Source organism: Aphelocoma coerulescens, chromosome 2 (genome assembly GCF_041296385.1).
Source record: "Aphelocoma coerulescens isolate FSJ_1873_10779 chromosome 2, UR_Acoe_1.0, whole genome shotgun sequence".
NCBI lineage: Eukaryota > Metazoa > Chordata > Aves > Passeriformes > Corvidae > Aphelocoma > Aphelocoma coerulescens.
The window spans coordinates 103,735,976-103,760,325 of record NC_091015.1 but is presented as its reverse complement, the minus strand read 5'-3'; the positions used below and the strand labels follow the sequence as shown (position 1 = coordinate 103,760,325).

Sequence of the window (24,350 nt, the reverse complement as noted above, 5' to 3'; positions counted from 1 at the left end):
TATGGGTAAGGTGCATTAAACACAGCAGTTTCAAAGGCCTGAAATAAATGAAAGGTGACACTAAGAAGACAGAATTGCATCAGCAGATAAAGACTGAGTCTTTTGGAGGCAAAAGTTAAGAAAAGCTACATTTCTTTCTGCTATATGAGAAATAGCTCAAATAACATTTAGACAGGGTTAACATAAGGCGACTGTGCACCCTTTGTACAACTCTGAACCCCTGCTGCACTGGAAAGTGAAACATTGGAATAAAACTGAAACTAGATACCTTTCATGACAGTTCAAAAGAACTGTTTATAAGGAATTTAGCCAAGCTTATAATCATTTTTTCTTAAGTATATGATTTGGAAAACAAAGTGATATCGCCAGGAATCATAATTAAGACTTTTTTGGGTTGAAAAATATAGGCAACAAAACACTTTTCTTCCTGTTTTCAGTTAGAGAGTTCCAATAATAGGGGTAGTGATATGACAGTTTAGGAAAGCTAAAATTAGCATTTCGACAACTATTTTATTGTTCATAATTTTCATGCCTACAATACTGTACTGAGAAACTGCATTCTCTGAGAGGCAAAATAGAATAACTTGTTCATGTGAATTTTAGATGTCAAGAACTGGCTTACCATGTTGTCTTGGGGTGACTTTACGGTGTGTATCCCCTATCGCCGCTCTATGCCCAGAAATGAATTTCTGTGCCTTTAAACTGAGTCCAAGAGGGGGGAAGAGAAAAAAACTGAGCGAGCTTTTCAAAAGCAGTTTTGTGCTCCAAGATCACTGCTATCCCCCTCTGCATGTTTCTACGGTAGCAAGAGCAGAAGAAGCACCCTTCTTTCTTTTCAGCCAGCTTTTGGCTTCTTTTCTCCAGAGGGAGATGGAGAGTTGAACTTTGTTTTCCTGGGCCTTCAGTTTTTTCCCTTCTTCTCTTCTAAACTGTTTCAACATCAGAACACATTGGGAGAATTTTCCACCAAGGCCCTGGAGGTGGGCCCAGGGCCCAGCTCCAAGGAGGAGTAGAGACCACACCTACGGAAATCTTTCCAAGTTTCTCTCCACAGCGAGAGGTTTCATTATTCAGCATTATTATCCTTTTCCATGTTTCTGGCATGAGGTTTTTTTATCTCTTTCACTTTCGTCCAAGGAAAATTTTTTTTTCCAAACCTGGTGGGGGAGGGATGGTTGTAACCTGCCTTCTATCAGAGGATATTTTCCTCCAAATTTGTCTCAAATCAGCACACAAGTACATGGTCTTTTAATAACTTCCTAGGACACCAATTTACAGAAGTTTTCAAACTGTCAAGTCTACAAAACAGGATGCTTTTGTCATGCCTGTCTTGGCAAACTGATTCATAAAGCATCCCAGAATGCAGGAATGTACAAGGTGAAGTTACACATTGTATGCAACGAGTTGCACACACAAAAACCAGTAGCTATTTTGTCTTGTTTATGGAATAATACTGGTGATGTATCCTAATGTCATTGCAAAATGTCTACACTTTTAAGTAATTAATGTACACTTACAATCTAAAACCACTGTAATGATTCAGTTTATTGCATCTTAAGCCTGAAGCAGATTTTTTTTCTTATTTAGGTAGGATAAGAAAACCAGCATGCCTTGAAATTTTCAGTTTAGAAATAATTTGCTTACCAATGTCACTTTCAGTGACTGTTCCACTGCTGGGTTTTAGGGGACTTGGGGTTTTACTTTTTGCATTTTTTTAAATAAGAATGGAAAAATATGCCTTTAAATGAGCTGACACACAGCTGTCATGTTACTATGTCATTCCATTACAAAAGAATCAGTTTACTAACAAAGAAAAGACAAGCAGCTTTTAAGTTAGACTGGGACATGTTGTAGCAATCCTGTCAAAAATGATACACATTAGGATAGACTCAGCCAAGTGTCAACTAGCAATCTGAGTGCAAATCAGCCCTACTCAGAAAATCACAGTGGTAAAGTCTATTCGTTTGCTCAGGCCATGCCCTAATTACAGAACGCAAACCTTCCTTGTTAATGCCATTGCTAATAAAGCCCTGGCTTCACATCCCTGTAACTGGCTACTAACTCAAAAAACTAGGTAAGAAAAGAAAAATAACTTTGAAGAACCAACATAATTGTTCTTTACACAACAGTAAAACTATTTTTAGATTTGCTTAAGCCTGTAAGAATCCACCAGCCTGATCACCCTGAGGACAGCGTAGAAGGAGAGACTCCAGATGTCAGCCATACGGTGAAAGACAGGAATAAAGTGGCACCCAGACAGCTCAATTATACCTGGCTGCCCACCCCCATGGGTGAAAATCTCAAGGGCATAATTTCCCCTACTGCACAAAAAAGCTGCTCCATGGCTGGATTCACAAATCTGCAGAAGGCAGCTTTTCTGCCTTTCCACATCCTTTGTCCAACATTTCAAGGATTTGAGCTCTCTACACAACCCAGGTTCAGGCCTCCCTCAGTTAGAGGCAGGGAAACACACCTCCCCAAGCTGCCACTGCTTGAGGTGGCTGGAATAGAGAGATACATCAGTCCTGTTAACACTGTCCTTCTGGTATAAATAAAAAAACATTGCAGACATAGATGTACCGTTTGATGCATAAGCAGCCATTTACCGAACTACAAGATCACTTTCATTTGCTTGCTTTTCATTCTTAGTGAATATTTAAGCATTTTTTTAACGTGAAAGTGCTACATCATGAGTTTTCAAGGGAGTCGCACTTAAAAGGAATTGACAACACAGTAATTAGGAAATGCAGGTTTAATCATGGGAGATCTGAGAGACATCAGTCAAAGAAAGCATTCCATTCTCAGCTGAGTGCCAAAGCCACCAGGTTATAAAGTATGCTGAAGAAAGTTTACCAAAGGCTCCTGATGAAGTAGCTTCATTTAATACAAAGAACTCAGCTCTTGCAAGGGTGCTCCCTTTGACTCACAGTTACCACTCACGTTCTGGGTGGTGACAGCTTAATTAGTTGAAATAAAACAGTAGCAAAGCCAAAGACTGAACACCCTGCGCAAAACATCCTACCCTGTGAAAGGGCAGTGCTCCCACATGGGCAGCAGAGAATGTAGGTTCAAAACTTCAGGGGCTCATGGCAGAGCACAACTCTGCTCCCTTTGCTCATGAATGCAGCTACAACACAGGTTTCAAGCCCTGTGCATCATCGTATATTGGCAGCCATGATTTCTTTCCATTTTTTTATTTCATCAGAAGCAACACAAGTACTTTTCGATGTAACTTTTCTCTCTTCCTAGTGAACTATGCCAAAAAGTCAATTATCTGTCCCCCTCATGACAGATCTTGCGTCCAAAGAGACAAGTATCCATATTTTCTACTTCAAAGGAAGCTAATTCAAAGGTTGTATAAGGTCACATATGGCAAATCTAGGCTCACAACATTAAAAAAAATCAGCTCTCCTGCATCCATACTGTCCCTAAGAAAGAATTAAATACAAGGAGCTCTGCAGCTTGTCTGTGATCAGTACTTAAAACTCAAGAGTGTGTACTCTACTGTCAGAACCAGGAAGAAAAATCAGAAATCTTAGGGATCCTCATTTTGTTAATCTCTTACAAGTCACCATGACATGTCTTTTTCCAGAGGTTATTTCAAAAAGGTAATTATAGATTACTTCAATATTTCAATTCAAATTGAGAGGTCAGTGAGACAGAGCTGAAGTTCTGCAATGCAAATCCACTGAATATTTATGTGGGGAAAAATATTTTGGAGTTGCTCCTAGAACTGGAAACTACGTAAACACAATTAGCAAATAAACCTTCACCTCCACAAAACTGCCCACAGCCCAAACGAAACACTGAATCTGAGCAAATACCGGTAGGTTTTAATTGCTGTCCACTTAAACTCACATCCACACTTTCCACTTATTTAAGCTGAAATGTAACTGAAATGTTACTCTTTTTACATGAGAAACTAAGAAATACACATTTTTCAGGACTGCATATCTATAATTACATTTCCAGTAGGAACATACAGACAAATAAATAAAACAGTGAATTGTATTAAAAGTAATTTACAAGACAGATATTTTCTTAATGAGTACATGCAGTTGATACATTTGTGTTCCATTATTAAACATGGAAGCAATCCTCAAGTAATTTTATAGCATATGGGATCATGTTTGTTACATGTTAAGCACTTCAAAAATTATACAAAAGTGCTTATGAACCAAATACACTATTAAAATTACATTCTAATTTCTCCCTTGGCTAATATTCTAGAGTTTGGAAGGAAGACGTATCATACCTTCTTCCCATTATATAATACAGCACAACTGTTATTGGTGCAATAATGTCAAATTTTAATAACTTCATCATAACAGTACATTCCATGTTTAAAGAGTTATAGATAAGCAAATATGTTGAGACACACTACTTTGCAACTTCAAAATATTAAGCACCATAGGGAGCCTGTAAGTGTGTATGAGTCTGAGGGCATCTGCCCCACCACATGCCTCTGATGCAGGAAACAGAAATTCGTATCAGTGACAATCTCCTTAAGAATATGTTTACTGTCCCAAATGCCCCTGATATGTGAGCTCCTCCTCTTCATTTTGTTGCAAGTATTTTGGCCAGACTAAAAGACCTGTTTTAGAAACAGATTTCCTTAATTTCTGTATGGAAGGTGAAGAGATATCTCAATTCTAAAAGAAGCCTCTCTCAAATTTGAAACAATTACAAAACCAGATATAATCACTATACTCTTTATATCCCCATTTTATCAATATTCTTTATATACCCTCACCTCTCATATCAGCATTTAATTTTTCCTTAAACTGGCACCACCACCCTGCTCTGACAGCACAGCACAGGCTTCTCTCCTGCTCATGCAGAAGCAGGAAGAGAAAGGCAGTGATCTATAAAGCTGTCACTGTGGAAAGCTGGAAGAGCAATATGCAGAAGACAGTGCAGAAGAATAGAGTGACTCTTCCAGCCATGGATTTGGGGATCACTCTCTGGGAACCTCAGATACTCTTCAAGAGCCATAGGTGCTTTGCAAACCCCCCAAATTTGCACACTTGTTATTCCTGCTTCTAGCACCAGTCGGACACAATTGCACTGCAAGAATCACATCACAGTCAGTCATCCACCCAAGAGCCCAAACTTTTCTGGACAGCCACATTTGCTGTACTTCAGCAGAGCAGGTTTTGCCAGGAAGGGATTCAGTCACAAGCATTCTGAAGTGTGCTCACAGAGGGGGCTCAAACAATGCACAACTCTACACCTATGTCCATTTACCTGTGTATCATGGAATGATATCTGGAGTTCATAGTTCTTCAACATCCATTTATGCTTGTATAAATGTTTCAAGGCTAAATGGACCGCGGGCAACACATCTGCCGTTAGGTTTTTCTGATCAATCAGGCAGCTGGTGGGTAAAAGCCCGAGAAGAGAGAGGCGCGTCCGATTCAGTTCCTCAGAGCACCTAATTATTAGTAACACAAACAGCATCAGTGTGTCTAGTTTCCAGCTCCAGAAAACCATCTTTTTTGGTGCTTTTCTTCTTTTTCTTTCTCTTCCCCAGCAGTCCACATCCCTGAAGAGAAGGCCTTAGATTCCCTGGTTGCCCGACATTTTGCAGCTTTCCTTTGCTTCAGTCGGCTGTGTCCCTCTAAGAAAGCAGCTAATTGTTATTAAAGGATAAAGACCTCTCAACGACTGGCTTTTCCAGTTTGGACAGTAATCCAGCTCACAGCAGTGCTGTGAATCAATACTTCACAAGAATAATCTCTAGGCAAATTGCCCTGCCAAGTCTAATTTTAAACATGTGTCATTTTAAACATTCTGTAGGAGAAATATTCAACCATAGGTGACAAATCAATACACAAACTCATATGATTCCTTTGAAAATAGATATTCTAGGGGTTGATCAAAGTGGTTGCATACTGAAGTCATTTGAGTTGTGTACAGCAACCTGTATGCCATTGGGTCAGAAGATTGCTTCAGTTTCTTTTATCTTGCACAAACATATTTTCTATTGGCTTCATACACATCAAACAGAGAATATGAAGTTTTTGCATATCAATAATATCTTATATAGTTCTAGTGCAAAAGCTGCATCGGCCTAAAGCTGTACATCCTTTTCCTGGTTCTGCTTTTTGACAGAAACCCCATGCTTTCCTTAAAATCAGTGGTAGTAGTGAGAAAATTCAGCATTCAGGTCTGCTCCTCCCATGTATAGTCACATAGCTTTTGACAGGCATTTCACATACTGTTGTAGCTAGCTAAGTAATTTCAACACACTATTTGCAGTTTTCCAAGTCATATGCCAGGCTACGAAATTGAACGGATGCTGCACACACAGAAATGCAGAGAAAATAGTAATGCTGGAGAAAATCTTCCCTGCTGCTAATCAAAACTCACCAGGGTGAGAAGGGATTATACATAGGATCACCACACCAGAGAAGAACCTGCACCTCTGCTCCCCAGGACTTGCAGCCTGCCTCACCCCTCACACAAGCACCTCCTTCCCTGCCCCTTTCACAGCAGCAATGCCACTGTTCTCGAGGCAGCCACGTGGGTGACCCCTTTCCTCCATTCAAGCTCTCCCTATCCACAGGAAGCCTCCCACACCTACTGGAATGCTGTAGTAGGCAAGGGAAGGAAACACAAGGGCCAAGCCCAGGGGCAGGGAGAGGAAGGACATCTGGGAGATGCTTGCTTCTTTGAGTAGAAAAAAACTCTGATTTTCAGCAAGTCTCATTATATATGCAGCTGAATAGCAAAGTGCTTCACCATCCTGTGGAAACTCAAGGTTTCAAAAGAATTCCCTCTGCCAAGCTGGGATGGAAACCTAAAACCTCAAAGGTTTTCATGACTCAATAATCTGAAAGGAAAACAAATGGAAGGGCTCATAAGCAGAAGGTTAATTTGGTATAAATCAAATTTGAAATTATATGTTCAGAGCTTGGCAATTTATTTTGTGAATGGCTGACATTTAAAAAAAAAAGAAACTACTAGTTTGCTGCAGAAAGTAAGAGTGGCTTGTCTAATTTTAATTTTAAAAACATGGTGTTCCAGGTCAACAAATTATTCTGAAACTGACATGTAACTAAGAAGTTTTTACAGAAAATCTCCAAATAAATTCTAGTTATAAACATTCTAATTTATAATTACAATCTATATGTTGCATGACATGAGGGCATGGAAGTAAATAGAAAAATAAAAGTAAAAAGAGCAAAATAATAAGGAATAAATAAGAAAATAATGTCTACCTTGGGCCCAGCAAATAGCTCCAAGCAGGAGATACACTCAATTCATCACTGTCTACAGTGACTCTTCTGCCAAGATACCTGTGCAACTGGATAGACAAGAAAAGAGCCCAATGCATTCTTAAACACAAACACAGAGTGAAAAAGAAATACCCTTGCTTAGGGTAGGGAAAAAACCTTGCACAACCCTTGCTTTCTTTCATCACCATTGCCCATAGTCAGAAAGCAACAAGGGTGTGTGGAGCCCTTCGTGTGGGGAAGGAGACACTGGTTTTCTTCCTGTGCAAGGCTATGGCCAAATCAAACGCAGGAAGATCAAAATTTATTACGGACATTTTCTAGACTGAGAAATTTAACACATTGTCTGGGCACAACACTGAGTAGGAAGCACACTCTCATAGCACAGTCTGCATAGCAACAATTTAACACAATGACTTAATAGGTATTTTCCATTCCTAAGTCTTATGATTCTATAATGTGATTACTGAAAACATATTTTTAAAACATTTTTTTAAACTTGAGATTAAATTCTTCCCTGAGCAGAGGGCCAGTATAGGCCATGATGTTGCTTAAATCCCATTTAATACCTTTCTTAGAGGCTTAAACGGGATTTTGTTGGTGAATAGTCCTTGGACCAGCCTTCCTTACCAGCATTATTTCAGCATTGACTACACTAATGGAGAGGAGAGGAAAGCAGGCATTCGTGCTGCCAAACCTGAGCAGCTGAGGTGCTCTGAACTGCTCCTCCTATGCCTAAATCTTCCTACCAGCTAAGTGGGTACATGGGGCTCCGTTGAGTCATAGCTTTGGCTTACAGGTAGATAACAGAAAAAATGTGGTCTGACTATCCAATATCCTCTTCAGTGTTCAAAAAGACACAAATCTGCCACCACACCTCACTGAACCCCTGTTGTTCAGCCAGTGTCTTTAAATTCATGAGAGGGCAATGGCGTATCAGCGGCTATGATATCAGTTTCAGCACCATATGGATGGACACACACTTAAGGGAGCATCCCCTTATTCTATACATGATCAGCTTCAAACTAGACCAGTCTTCTCTTCTGGTGCTACTTCTGTGTGCCCTCAGCATTGCTGCACTTAACCCATGCCTGGCAAAGGAGCAAACAAGATTATGAACTGGAGCAGCCTCCAGTTGCTTGTGTCCTGAAAATCTGCTTTCTGACAGAAATATTTAACTATCTAACCAGACAATTGTTTCTTATATAGTATTTTTATTGCTAATTAATCCTGTAAAATTGCATCCAAAAAAGCCTGTGTGTTTTCATTTTGATGAATAAAATAGCCATATTTGCCATGCTCATGGTTGATCATACAGGTATCAGCTTCGTTTTCAGGATAGCATCTGCTGAGGCTTAATACGTACAAAAGCATATTACTAAGCCCCTGTCGCACATTTGAAGGAAGTCTTTCAAGTGAGTTTGCCCAACACCCTCAAAATTTACTACTAAAACATAACTATGAAATTTTAAGATGATAAATCAACTCACTGCATCTTACATCCATTTCTCAAATGTGAAGCATTTGAAATAGAACTAAACTTTGAAATTTGCTTTTGGTGTCAGAAAAAGAAGGCCATTTGACTTTAAACATTTCCACACTGTTTTGGGGAGTTTTATCAAAGGTACTGTTGTTCAGTACATTAAGGTAGCTTTTGCAAGATTTATCTGAAAGCCTTAGGACAGGGCTGGTGACCAGATGACTCACTGTTGGCATCTCCTTTGTGAGTTCCACACAAACTGAGTAATAATTCCTCTCTGAATGAGGGAAACTGTAGGAGGAAATTGTGGTCCCTCGTAGAAGCACAGTCCCTGAGAAATTAAAAATAGAAAAAACCCCAAACACCTGGCATAAATGTGTCGTCCATAGCCAATACTTTCCAAAGGAGAGATCTTTTCAGTGTTGTCCACCTTGCCACATTATCCTCTGGTTTTATAGCATTTTAAATTCAGTTCTCAATCCCCTGATCAGTATTTCTGAACTGTAAATCACTTAAACAGTTATTAGTTCATGTAAGAGGTTGATTATAGACTGTATTAACTGTGTTAAAGGCTGGCTATATATTTAAGCTATATGTCACCTCACGCCTCCCACACACAGCTTCCTCCCCCTTGAGTAACACCCATTAACATTTATAGGATGTTCTAATCCCAGCTTCACATGTTAGTTTTTTCAAAGCAGGTTATCATTCACCCTTTCTTGTCCCATGTGCCTCTGCTCTTGTTGCTTAATTGCTCAGTGTAATTAGAGTACAGAGCACTCTCACATCCTAGGAAACCTTGGTAATGTATTGGAAACCAATACATTTACTGTGGATGGCAACTCCTCTTGTGACATTGACACCACGTCTCTACCTGCTCACTATCAAGACACTACTATCTGCTGTAACATGTCCCAGCTTTTTAAGTAGCTGCTATTCAGCTAAAATTATTTACCTCCCATAACACCATCCAAATGACCAGGCTATCCATGTCCACCTGTCCTACTGATGTCATGATGAATTTTTGCCTTTTAAATCCCTTTTATACCTTTTTAAAACTTCTGTATTCTTAGTGCTTTTAGCCTACATTCTTGGACTTGTTTGTCAGGCTAAGAGACTAAACATTTTAGAAGCTTCATAGCTAGGGGTCAGTGTGCCCCAGACCCCAAGGTCCTCTCCAGAACACATTCTGTAAACTTAAGATAGAACCATCCAGGGGAAGGCTCTTTGGGGAAGGGGGCTCATTCAAGCCTCTCATTGGGGAATCTTTGATAGATATGCTAATTAGTAAGACCTATAATGTTATACCAGATCTTTTGAGGGTGTGCATTGCAGTGGGCATTGAGGTGCATTCGACCTGGACGTGTGCACCTAAGGATCCTTAAATAGATACCAAGGTAAAATCCCTTTTTCCCTTCTAACCATGTTTGACTCTTGATTTTAAGACCAAAGCTATCGCTACCAAGTCTGACTAGATTTGCTTGTAGTTAGAGAGATTCATTTTGAGAAAGCAAATGAAAATTTATTTTTGCCTCAAACCCTAGTGCCTCACTTTTCATGTGTAGCCTGAAAATCTCCTCTCTGCCTCCTTTTCCTCTTTCCCAGCAGTGCAGCACAAAGATCAAATTAATTTCCTCCATTCTGAACAGGAGGCTTGAAGAAAAGAGATAAAATTACAAGTATATACAGCAATGGTGAGATTATTCCTGAAGTAATAGATCAAATTCTAGTGGCAGCACTTTAAGAATGAAGATGACAAACTGCAAAAGATTGAGAAGACACAAGAACACATAAAATGCTGAGAAAAAAAAAAAAACAAAACAAAAGCAGCAATTCAGTCTATCAAGTTTAATGTTCAGAGGTGGCTTAATCAGTAACTTGCTCTATAGTGTATGAAAAAATTATTTCTAATAATACCAAACTTTTGAGTGGTTAAGGAAAACACACTTTCTACCCTTCAGTAAACTATCCCCTTTTCATGAAATAACTTTTGTTCGATCTGTTAAAAAAGATGCTTGCTGCTGTAACTACAGTAAGGGCTTCTGAGGACATTGAGATAACACCTGATACCCACCCATGACATAATTGTGCCAGCCATATAGACCTGCCTTGGGTAACAAGGCCCTAGGGACACAGCACTCCTACCATGCCACTCCTCTTGTTTACTTCATACAAGCTGTTATTTTTGCCAAGGTCAAACACACCACTTCCAAATATGTGTTAATTTAAAAATTTACTATTTTTTAATTGATTGGTTTTTAAAAATACCCATACCTTGCATATTTCTCAACTACAAGATCCTTGAGATGTAATAATCTAATTTTAAAAGATATTTAATACTGCCATGGATCCTGAAAAGATCTCTGTCCCAAAGGCTGAGTGAAATCAGCATTTTATTTCACCAGGCAATTTGAAAATTTAAAGCAAGTAATGATGAGTGCCTTTGTTCTTAATTAAAAGTGGCAATTCTAGGTCTCCTCCTCATAGAAGCACGTTGCATTTTCATAGGTGGGCTGGCTTTCTAAAGTGCTGAGCATTCAGCAATTCCCACTGTTGTTGACAGAAAATGCAAATCACTCCATGCTTTTGGAAAGCAAATCTTTAGTTCAGGGACCTAACTAGAAACTCTTTAAAAAAAAAAAAAAAAAGAAAAAATGATGTGTAGCTGATATTATTAGCATGCTTGACAGCAAAAAATGAGGAGAAGAGGGGAGCTCAGCAAAGTTTAAAGATGCAAAACTTTTTTTATCACTTTACATACAGGCAACTAGTGCAACTTAATTTATTTTGCTACATTGCACAGTCTTGCTGCCACTAGCACATCCCTCCAGATTAGATTCTCACCAACAACATGGAATTTGGTCCTGCTTGTAACTTTTAGAAAGAGACAAAGTGAATGGGGAAAAAAAAGAGAAAGTTGGCTTTCCTTCTTGGTCAACCTCCTGTAAATTATTAATACTTCGGGCTTGCCAAATTCACAGGGGAGAGTGGAAAGCAAAACCAAAGGTGCTTTTACAGAACTTTAAAATTATATGGAAGACCCCACAAAAACACAGAGCTTAATATTTTTATACCATATATGTATACTAAAATATACATACATGTTGCTGGTAAGATACTCACGAAGGTGTATCTGAATGACAATGCTTGAAAAATGTTATGTGTTGTATTTTGTACCACACTAAGTGTTAGTGTGTCAAAAAACTGCCCCTTCATATAGAGTAAAAATAGTAAAGGAAGAGATTTATTCCTTGCTAGAAAAACACTTAATTCCCTGTGAAAACAGGAGCAGTAAACAGTGGAAAGGAAGTTAATTAGCATCCCAAAAGGGGCCTCTTACTCTTTGTCTCTGGAGGTTTTGGACGTAAAATGGTTACTTAGACACCTATTGTACGCATGAATCTTCACATAATTCTGTAGTTCAACGAAGCTGCAGCAGAAACTGAGGCCTACCCAAGGTAAATGGCAAATTAGAATACATAACTATTTTACTGACATAAAAGATTCAAAGAGTAAGTTCTTTTAGAGATATGTGGTGGTGATTATTTAACAAATAAAATAAACGAGATTCTGGAAATAACTTAATCAGACAGAGAGTATAAGTTCCTCTGATGAGGATTGTGGCAAAATAGGTCAAAAATAGGTGGGTGTAAAGAAGAAAATCAGTTCAGCCAAGAATTCAAAAGAGGTTCTGCAGAACCATCCACTCAGCAACAGAGCACATGAGTCTGGCAGACCCAGCTTGCAAAGAAGCAAGCATACAAGGTTTTCACATGAAGTCTGTGGCAATCTGCCAAAGAGAAGAAGTCTTCGATTCCATCAGGATCAAATCCATCAGAGTTCCTCATACAAGGGAAGGATCCCCTAGTCAGCCATAAAAGTCAGAAAGCCTTGATCCCCCTCTCTTGCTGGTGGTGTCCCAAGCCTGGAGCTGGGAAGGTATGGCAGGGAGAGCAGTGTATGTAAAAAAAATGGGAGCTGCTTCTCTCATGGCATCAGCAGCTGCAAGGTCAGTAGCGTTTAAGCTGGAAATAGTAATGGACCTTTAAAGGGGTTTCAAGCAAATCACAGAGAAAAGTTGTCTAGGGACAAGGATTTTGGGAGAACCTTAAGACGAGGTTTTCTGAAGTACATATTCTAGTTTGCAGAAGAGAGGGCAGAAATCCCAGGTGAAACACATGGTCTGTATTGTAAGATGTGGATAATCCTAATGGTCCTCTGATCTTAGAACTCATTAATTATTTAAGGTAAGCACCATGGCCATAGTAGGAAACCTAAGTTTTCTAATCCTATCGCTCAAACTCGTGATGTTCACTTTACAGCAGCTAGTCTGTTATCTGGGCCTTCATCTCTCAGAAGCCTCAGTAACAACAGCTTGGACAACCCTGATGAATTAGCCCCCATATTCTTCATTCTTTGTGAGTACAGTTTTCAGACAGAAGGTGGATATCTGTCTTTAATTTGTTAGCTTTCTTCTTCACATTTGATAAAACTTGTTTGAAAAATACTATGGATAAAATTGTCAGAAATAAAGGCTGACGATAATGAAAAATTAATGGCACAGAAATTGGGCATCAATCACTGACTTAGCAATGAGATTACATGGCTGTTCCATCACAAGAGGGAAAAAAAGAAATAAAAAAAGGTGTTTGCCACCCAGTATGTCCCATTTCCACTCAGCAGGCAGTATCAAGCAGTCCCCAAATCCAGCAGATCTTACCCACAGCAAAAGCATTTGCAAGTAGAGAAATCCCTGCTTAGCAAAGAAGGCACCCCTTAAGTGTCAGTGGCATGGCAAGGGGAGACACAGGGTGACTGAAAACATATTCCACCTGTTCTTAGGGACACTGCCTTCTTTGAGTCGGAGCAATGGTGTAGCTGAATGAGGTTGCTTCAGGAGTCAGGCTACTGGTCCATTAATGCTGGAGCCCAAGAACCACAAAAGTACTGCAAATCTCATTTCTAGCTCAGCTAGACCCACAAATCAGAGAACAGTGCATCTGGCTCCTGAAAAGTTTGAGGCTCTGTCACTGATTTAGTTCCAAGATTCCTAGCATAAAAATAAATTTGAAAAAATGTGATGTATTTGCACTGTACCATCTCAGTTTGGAATCCCAGAGTCTGAAATAGGCTTCCTGGGATATCTGGGGCTGCTATGTATTAACAGACATCTCCACAGGACTGAGTCATAACTGTGCTCACTGATCTCAGTACACATCTCTGCTAACCCCAGCTGCCCCAAAAATTATCTGAGCCGAAATGAATCATGGGGGGTTTTCCTCTGTTAATTTCTACCACTTGATTCCTTGAGCCAGACTTCTGCATGCAATGGTTCAACCCTTCCTATGGAAAAGTATCTCCTTTCCTGTAATAACAAAGGTCTCCACTTGAGTTTTCATGAAAGACCTGTTTGGTTTCCAGGTTCTGCAGTTTGCTCAAAGGCATTGCTCTTCTGCCTTATGCCATGGGAACATCCATAAAGCAATGAAATTGAAAGCAGAGAACAAAGCTTGAGATGCACATGTATCATCATACTCAGATTATTAATGCATGATGATGTTTTGTAGCTTTGATATTCAGTGCTATTTATGATGTCATTCCAGTTACATGTATTTAATTAAAACAATATAGTGTATCAACAACTTTCTTTGTGAATGCCATCATTAAATCTCTCTCATCTAGCTCCTTCCTCTCCATTTTCCTCTTGCAAATATTTTCTTCACAGTTATCACCAGGATATTACACCCCATCTTTTCCACAAACTTGAGTAATTAACTCTGGTTGATAACCACATCAGAGGATAGGGCCTTCCCCTCTTTCTTCAAATGCAAATGGATACTTCTTCCGAGATTTATTAAAAAAAAATAGTTTTTCCATGCTGATGGAGCATGTTTGGCATTTGAATCAAAAGATTCTATAACTGTGTTTTGCAGTATGCATAGGATAAGTTATACAAGAAATTGCAAGACATATGCCAGAAATTGGCTTTAGTCTCTTTGCAGAGATATTTAGAGGATATACATTCTGCAGGTCTGGGATCCGCACCCAGAGGAGTGGGTGCAGTGAATACATGATTTCTCTCCTCTCCCCACCCACATCTTAACATCAGCGGAGAAGCCAGCATAGAATTAACATAAACACTTAACTTTTAGATTATTCCCTCCAAGTTTACAAAACTCTAAAGCAAAAGGAGGTAATGTCGTAAACGGAGTCATGTTACGCAAAAGTCAAAGGAGACACTGACTATTTAAAGAAGTATGTCCCTTCCAAGCAGAGTGTCACCAGCAGAGCAGACAGCCATCGTCACCATACACGTAGCGTAGTGCATTTTAATGCCTCACTCTCTGCAAATATCAGACAGAGAAAGAACTCGGTAATATTTGAAGGTAAGAAATTACCCAGCTACCTCAACATATGCCAGACACATGCTCACCTGACGATACAAGAACAAATGTCTGCCACCTCTGTCTGCTGTAAGCTGGACTCTCTTTCAGACTCCCACATCTCCTGTGTATTCAGCTGTTACCCTCAGATGACCACAACACCACCTTACCTGTCCCACTGCGAGCACTCCTGAAATCAAAATAAGGCTCCAGACAATTTAGTGCTCAGAGCACTCACAAGCATGACAAGGCTCACCCCCAGAGACCCCACTTGACTTTGTACACCACACTTCTTCTTGCAATTCCAGGCACTGTTAGAGGGACTTGGATCTATGCCTCCCTGAGACAGAGGGCCTAACCAACACATCACATGCACTTCTTTCGGGGGTGGGGGTGCCCTTGCTCAGTCCTGTTACAGTTACGGTGGAGTTTTTCAGACAGCAACCAGTAGCTGTTTGTCCCTCTCTGAGGACCACCATGTGTTATTGAGCACTGAACTCCAGTGGACAGACACCTTATTCCGTACCACTGACACAAACCTGCCCTCCTGTTTCCATAATGTGTTCCCCATACTTAGCAAAAGTGAATAGTTCTCTTATTTTCTCTTGCAGGAACAAGACATGAGTGGATTTTGTTGACACCACTCATGACTGGACTTTCTGGAAGAGGTGTCTTTATTTGGGGGCTCAGGGTCCCTTAAAACTTAGAATAGCTGGTAAGAATGACTCAGATGGGTGCACAGCCTTTCCTAAGCTTTGAGAGTTTTACTGAAAACACATGCACTTTTTTAGTAAAAAAGAAGAAGAAAATAAAGTCTACACATACTATGCCTACACTGTAATTTCTTGTCAGATAAATTAGGAAAGGCACTTTCTACTTGAAGAATAGAAAAAGGCAAATATGTATCAAATGTCAATAAGCTCATGTTTTCCTTCAGATTTTGTGGAGTCCTGTGAATTTTCCAGAGCTCACTCTTCTGTGCCAACCTGCTGTTTAAAGGTATTAGAGTGTATTATTACACAAAGATGAGATTATATCATGATTACCACAAGGTATTTGTTGTAGTTAGAGAAAATTAAATAATCTCACCCCCCCAGTACAAATATTCTTTCCTCTGTGATAATTTACCCATTTACTTCAGGAAGATTTTTTTTTTAGCTTGTCAAGACTCAAGTTGATCTTCAAAAACTTCTTGTCTTTACATGTTTCTTGGCTACCCATGTTTAGATTCAAAACAAATTCATACTGTGTGTACACCACTTGCAGCACTGCTCCTACAAGAAATCAGAAAATCCAGTGCATATTTGAGGGAAGATGTCCAGATGTAGAAGCACAGATATCCAACTTCCATTAACTTCCCTTGCCTTCTTCCAAGATGCTTATTCCTCCAGCTACTATATGGTCAGCTTTTGCCTGATGCAAATCAAATACTGTTGAAATTGATAATAGTGTCTACTAGAATGATCAATTCCTTTATTTTAGGGTTATTCTGGTTTTTTCCTCCAACAGATGTGTGTCAGGGTACTTAAGCTGAAATCATCTTTCCTGATTTATGTGCAGCTTGAGCAATTTCTAGCATATGTAGAGTTTTTTCTTTCATAATAATTTCATTATTTTGCAAAATATTTCTTTGCTTTTTAAACCAACTACAGCTACAATCACAGGGATGGAAAAAAAAGAATTATTGTATCATGGTTATTGATCTGAAGCCATAAACTATGAAGTACCCTTAACTTCTAGGACATGGTCCAAGGGCCGCTGGAATCAGTGCATTACTGCCATTAATTTCAATGGGGCTTGGATGAGACTCTTTAGAGATGATCACTTTATAAATTCTTGAGTTTCTAAAATAACACGGTTATGAAATTTTGCCCAGGAGCCTCATCTAGAGAGAGACTCCCACTCTCATTGAAATGAGCAACAAAAAGTAAAGCCACTTAGACCAGAGTTCTGCAAATGCCTACATTTGAACTTTGTTTTATTGACTGAGCCTACATAGGAATGCCCAAATAGATGAAGACATGCCCAAGAAGTAGCAAAGTATTTTACCAGTCTGGATCAGGATCACACTTCAAGCACATTTAAAGATCAAAAAACACCCAAAACAGAAGCCTCTGCATTTTTGTACATGATGTAACCTGTGGTCATATTTCATAACAAAGATGTAATTCACACAATCTCAACTGAGACATAAACTAAATATTGTACTTAAGTGCTTAATTCTATTTAAATGCTTTGAAAAACACTAGAGCTGCTGCTCATGTCCTCAGAGGTTAATGAGTTCAAGTGCTGACAAACAGCAGTTGACCTTAGAAGGCACACTGCAGCTCTTCAGATGGTTGGTCAGAAAGTAAAGACATTATAATTCTTCCTTATACACACCAGGACTATCAAGCAAGCTAGAATATTCAGTTCAATCCTGACAGAAAACTACCTGAATGCAAAATAAAAAATTTAAAAAAATCTAGTCTGTTTATTTTCATTATTGTTTTTCACAAGCATTTAGTTAAAGCATTATGGAAAATTGCAATACAAAGATCAGACTGCAAGAACGGGGAATTATGGAGAGACACAAGGGAGAATACATGAGTTAGTAAATCACTGCCATACATTTCTTAAGTATTATAAATATACTGCAATTATTTCTCAAGCTATTGAAAAATCCCATGTGTTCAAGACTCTACATTCTCTCTTTCAAGAGCCAACAATGTCACAAGCACCACCTGTAAAGCCCTGAGAGGGAGAACTACTCTCTGGTCCCTGATTATGCAATGATAAGGATCCAGGCCCTTCAGGCATATCTATTTAGTGGCAGCCTCAGAAAATAGGCTGAGAATCAAGTGGGCATGATGAGCCAGCTACCTTCCTGCTTACCGAAAGTGCACTGAAGGAAAAAGGTAATGTCTGAACCGAGTGGAAAAGTTTGTGCTGCCATTAGGTACTTAATGGCCATTCCAGACATTGGTCTATTCTGTTTGGGTGCAGCCAATCTAGCACTCTTCATGGACACCAACTTATTTGTCACTATTAAGCACACAATAATGATCCAACTGTACTCCAAACATACACGTTCACCTGACTTAGCATTCCATAACCATCCATTTATTAATTGCTTAAAAGCATTCAAAGCAACACAGCAAGCTAGCAACATGACCCTGATTTCTTATGTCCCTGGAGTACAAAACAGTAAAAATGCAATTTTTAAGAAACTGATACTCATTCCACAACAAACATGGTATTTTTTTCCTGAATATTTTAATGAAAATGACCTAGTTCAGAACCCAAAATCTCTATTAAGAACTTCGCAATATTTTGACTGCAATAAAGTGCAGCACATCATTGATTAAGATGTTACTGTATGAAGGAAGATCCTGCCAAAGCTTCTCTAATTCCTATGCATATGTTATTTTTGTAATAATTCAATCCAAGGGAAGAACTAATATAGAATAATGTAATGAAAACAGGATTAGGAGAACTGTGATTTTTCCTAACACACGTCTCACTTTATGAGACAGGTAATGCCATTCAGAAAATCCCCCATAATTCTTTTCATTACGATTGCAGAATTCCCTGAGATACATCTTTTTAAGGAAACAAGAAGCTACTCTAGGCTGATATTGCCTGTATTCCCTGTCAGTATCTAGTCTTGTTCACAAAACACGACAGGATGGCAGTGTGCTCCTTCCTAAGGGACATCTTCAGCAGTATTGCCCTCCATGCATTTCTGCTCAGAGGTATCTAAAAAAAAATACTATGACAAATTTATGTCAATTAAAAGCAGCCACCCTGGAAGGAGAGGTTTTGGTAGTCATTTTAGGGACGGAAACACTATCACGAAGCAGTACAGCCTGTCATTGCTGCTCTCAGCTTGTTCCCCCCGGACCCTGAGAACCGAAGGGGAGCAGGCAGGGGCTTCCTTAAATTACAGCTGGGAAGGTTTTCAGCAGTCACTTGCTTCACCGGGGGTTGTCTTGGAAGCGAGCCCCGGCAGCCAGCATTACACAAGAAGCGACTGCCATCTTCAGGGGAGCCCCGGTACCGGACCCGCGCGTACCCTCCGCAAACACACAGGTACTGAAGTTGTGACAAAAACCAAAGGCAGTTGTGGGCGGGTGGTAGTGGCAACCAACTCGACAAAGCCCTCGCCTCGCTCCCTGCCTCCCTCTCCCAGGTAAAGGGAACGTGTTTTCTCGCGCAGCCGGGCTCCCCCCTCCTGTCCCAGCCCTGACGGCCGGCCGCTCGCAGCGCTCCGCAACGGGAGCAGGCATCCCGCCGCGCTGGAGGCGCTCTGCGGGGACCGGGACTGCAAATTTAGTTCTTCCCGAGGAGCGAGCGCCTCCGCGCCCCGCCGCCGCCGCCCGCCACGCACCCTCGGGCGAGGGCTCAGCCGCTCCCGCCGGAGGGCAGGGACGGGGGAGACTCAGAGAAACCCTGCGAGAGCCTCCCCGCCTCCTTCTCAAGCTACGGCTGCCCTTCGCGTCCCGTCGCCGCATGGGATAAGACGGGCTGGCAGCGTGAGCCCGTTGGCGGAGCGGGGGAGCGGAGCGCCCGGCGTGCATCTGTTGCTGAGCGGGTGGCGGCTGGCACAGGGATGCGGCCGTGGCTTCGCTGGGCGAGGCAGCCTTCCTCCCACCGGTGTACGCGCGTGCCAAGGGCAGCGGATCCCAGCCACCGCCACCGCTAAGCACCCGCGCCGCCTGGGCACCCGTCCGGGCCCACCCCCGCGCTGCAGGGTACTCCCGGGCAGGGGAGCTCCTGGGGCGGCGGGGCGAGCCCCCGCTGCCGGGGGAGCCGCTCCTGATAATGCCGGGCGGGCAGGATGCGGCCCGCCGGCTCCACGTCCTCCCCCTCCGCCGCCGGTCCCTGCACATCTGCCGGCAGCCCGCGGGGCCGGGCGGGCAAGGCGGTTCGGAGGCGGCGCGCACGGCCCCGCCGGCAGCCGCAGCCCCGGCCCGGGCGTCCGCGCTGCCCTTGCGCCCCTGTACCCGCAGCGCCCCGGGACTGGGCGGCGGCGCCTCCCCCTGCGCCCGGAGGCGCGGGGCCCGCGGCGGTCCCTACCTCCGTGTCGTAGAGCCGCAGGTCCAGGAAATAGGGGTTGAGCAGGGACTCGTTGCGGATCTGATCCATGGCCAGCTGCACGGCGGGCAGCACTCCCCGGCCGATCCTGCTCTTCTGGTCCTCCTCGGACTGGCTGAGCGGCATCAAGCCCATGATGGAGATCGGCGTGGTGGCGTTGGGGGGCAACCCGGCCGCCCCCCGGGAGCTGCCCCGCGGCCAGCCCCAGCCCGGCGGCGCCCAGCCCAGGCACAGGAGCAGCAGTAGCATGGCAGGGTTGGAGGTGGCAGCGGCCGGTCTCCGCGGAGAGGGATGCATGCTGCTGGATGGGGGGGAGGAGGAGGAGGACTGAGGGTGGGGGAACCGGCAGAGCGGCGGAAGGGAGCCGAGCCCCTCTCAGTGCGGGCGCATCCCCCGGCGGCAGAAGCCAAGGCGGGAGGAAAAGATCTGCCTGTCTCCGCTTCCTCGGGAGCCTCGGGGTCTCCTCTCTCTTCCCCCCCCCCCCTCCCCTCCCCTGGCAATAATCCTTCTGGCAATGGCGCCTACTCCTTCCCAGGTCTGCCAGCTGCAACCACCAGGAGCAATAAATAAATAAATAACCACCACCACCACGCACACACAGACACGCTCCCCACCACCCTCCTCCGCTCTCCCCGGCGGCACAGCAAGGGAGCGGGACCTGCCTCTGCCTCCCCAGCAGCTCTCCCCCTTCTCCGCTCAGGGAGGGACAGCACCTCTCAGGCGCGGGGGGGGGAGCCGAGCAGCCCTCATTGAACACCTCCCTCCTTCCTCCTCCTCCTCCTCCTCCAAAAGGGTGAAAAGAAAAAAAAAAAAAGGATGCTCCGGCAGAAAACGCCGAAGAGGAAAAAGCCCCCCCTAGAGCCGGGGAGGCGGAGGAGGGGAGCGGTGCCGAGCCGGGGCGGGGGTGCTAGTGCCGCATTCCGCGGGAGCCGGGGCAGCCCCCGCCGCGGGCGGGAGGTGCCGCCTGCGCCCGTCCTCCGGCTCGGGCAAAGCCGCCGGGCAGGATGCGCGGCCGGGGGCAGAGCAAAGTGTGCGGCGGCAGGGGCCGGGCCGAGCTCCCCCTTCACGGCATCAGCGTTCGCTGCCTGTGGGTCGGGCACCTTCTCCAGGTGGAGCGGCCAGGGCGGGCGCGGGGAGGTGCGGGCTGTGGCCGCTGCCCATCGGCGGGCAGGGGAGGCCGGCGGCAGCCGCGGCCCGCGCACTGTCCCCACGCGCGACCCGGCTGGCACACGCACAGAGACCCCGCTGGCAGCGCTGCCCGGCGCGGGCGGGCTCCGCGCACTCTCCCCGCCCTCCCCCGCGCACACGCGGCACGCAAACACGCTCCCACTCGGGCTCGGCACCCCGCACACGCACACGCGCAGCCAGCCCGGGCCACGGCAGCTCTGCGGCACGCAGGAGCGGGGCGTTTCGCTGGAGGAGAAGTCGTGGTTTTTTGGGTTTTTTTTTGTTGTTGTTGTTTTTTTGTTTTTTTTTTTTTTTTTTTTTTTTTTTTTGTTGTTGTTGTTTTTTTTTTAACTGGTTTCTTTTTCCAGCAGATTTGGCGGTTTTTTCGGGAGCCTGACACCGCTCGGGTTACCAAAAAAAAAAAAAAAATTAAGGCTGCGGCAGGACTCTGAGCTTCCCCGAGGGCTGTCGCAACCCTGTGAATAGTCTGTGGGAAGCGAGCCCTTTCCACGTCTGTTCTCCCAGGTAGTTGTCTCCAGGTCTCAGTGGCTGTGGGGCATATCCCATGGACAGCCCATGGCTTTCTACGTTGCTCCCAGGCTATACCCCCACCCCAGGGAACACGTTCACACTGCCCACCCACATCCGTGATCTGCAGAGCCCCAGAGCAGCAGTTCACTGATCTGTTTCATCTCAGGTAGATCCCACACAGGAGGTGGTACAGGCAAAATGCAAAACTTTTCTTAACCCTGCCTTAGGCACCCCACTTTCTATGCATATTCATAAATTTCCTGAGGTCACTCCAAGCGAACCTTTGAAGATCAACCTAATTCATCTAATTTATATTACACAGTAATGGCAGCACGTCTGCAATAAATTGGAAAGAATTTTCATGGATTAATACATTCTAAGTTTGTAAGATCTGACCCTGGGCTAAAAGCCCTCAACAATAATTTCATAACACTTGTTGCTTTACAGCCTTTCATTCAGAATGACATCCAGCAGTGTTGACTTTAAGGCATCAGTAATGAACAGTCCATCACATCTCCTGATAACTCATTTCAATCATTAATTAGTTTGCTAAAAGGTGAATTTCATATTCGGTATCAAATTGTCTTATTCCAACTTCCAACCACTAGTTCTCATCGTACCTTTATTAGCTTAAGGGGACGTAATATCAGTAGTAGTATCAGTGATCTTCTCCCACAGACAGGGGCTAAGATTAATCACATTTTGCTTTTGTAAAAAAATAAGGCCAGCTTTCCTTCACCTCAAGAATCATTCCTGGAGGCACTTCCAATGCACCTCTCCTTTTTCCACATGATGTCGAACTGGCCCTTCTGACCCTGTGACCTGCCAGCCCTGGGCCATCAGCTGCAACCTCAGCACCTCCCTCAGTACCAGCCAGTTCCATAGGCTGGGCAGGTTGGGAAACCTAATCCCTACAGACAGATCAGACAGTGTGTTGCCCTTGTGGGGATGTCTCTTTATGACATCATCTACACCCAGTTTTGAATCCATACTGCCTAAAAGCATCCCTTACCTCCTTACTCCTGTGCACTCGATCTCGCACTAGAATAAATCAAACCATGAGCTTTTTTTGTACAAGTGACTTGTCCAGCAGTTTGTCACCTGCAAACTTTCCAGCAACTCATTTTCTTCCAGAAAATTGATTATCATAACACCAAGAACATTCCTAGGATGCCAACAGGAATAGGTGCCATATTGATTTTGTGTAATGCTATTTTTAACCAGAATGTCATATGCTAAATGATGCTTTGCCATTCTCAACTCAATCTGCAAGTTTGTCTGTCAAAACTCGTTTCACAGAAAATTGTTCTGCATTGCTCGTATACTGTATCAGTCCGTGATTTTCACCAGTACTTGGCTACCAGGACTACAGCTACTTGGATCAACTTTGTGATCATTTTACAGTATTGGCAGTTTATTAACACACACACTCACATCATCTCTGGACCATCTTCAGCTTTACAAGATTTGGGGTTTTTTTTGGAAGCAATTTCACGTTTTTGAGAACTCAGTCTTTCTGAAAGCAAGCTTGAGGCCAGGTTGTGTGTTACAACAGAATTAGTATCTTGAATATTATTAGCAACTGCTTGACATCCTTCTTTACTACTGCTGCAGCAGCAAATGTCCCTTTGTTAGCTGAACATTGAAATGCATGTCCTTGCTTTTCCCAGCACAGGTTGGAAGGAGTTATTGGACAGTTCCACTCAGTGTAAAGTTCAAGGCTTGCCCTCGTGTGGGAGGCAGAGAGCAGCTGACACTGGTGTCCCTGCAGGGCACAGGGAAGGCCAGTGCTGGAGAGATAGGGCAAAGAAATGCAGCTAGGAGCTGCAGAGGTATGGAGTATGGCTGGCTATCATTTAAAGCAAGCAAAGCTGCACCTCAAACTACAGTATTTAACAATGTGGTACTTCTGACCTTAATCTGTTTGTTGCTGCATTCCCTGTCAGTAAAACAGGGTGCTCTTCCTTCATGGTAATACTGTGAAGACAGATTAATAAGTATTTGGGAAACACCAAAAAACTGTAACATTCAAGTTCTATAAAACCAACCAACCAACAAAAAAAATAAAACAACCCACACTAAGAAAATAATTTTTATTTTTCAGTCTAGGGATTTGTTATGGGGATGCAAATAAGGCCATATACTGAACAATGTGGATTAGTTAAAGTAAGCCTCTCAAGATTCTTCCTGTGTATCAGTGAGGCACGAAAAAGACAGTTTCCCCATCTTTTGTAAAAAAAAAACAAAAAACCCAACAAAAACAAACAAACAAACAAACAAAACTCAAACACCCTCCACCCCCCAAAACAGGGAATGAATGTATTGCAAGAAAATAATGTAATTGAAAATCATAGTGTAATAGACACACTGAAGCCAACTTTTGATTTCACAAAAAGCTTTATTTCTGACACCTAAGTATTTAATTTGCAATCTGATAGTTTCATGTTGTCCACATACGTTTTCAGCATGATTGTA

At 42.9% G+C, this 24,350-nt stretch overlaps 1 protein-coding gene across 1 annotated transcript in view; it reads right to left on the bottom strand.

Moving 5' to 3' along the window:
* The window catches only part of GABBR2 (gamma-aminobutyric acid type B receptor subunit 2), a 469,815-nt gene extending 449,250 nt beyond the window's left edge, over positions 1-20,565 (bottom strand). Inside the window, exon 1 of the mRNA XM_069004222.1 lies at positions 20,160-20,565. Within this exon, the coding sequence (XP_068860323.1) occupies positions 20,160-20,474 (315 nt within the window). The 5' untranslated portion in view covers positions 20,475-20,565. The remainder of the gene's footprint in view (positions 1-20,159) is intronic.
* Positions 20,566-24,350: the final 3,785 nt, after the last annotated feature.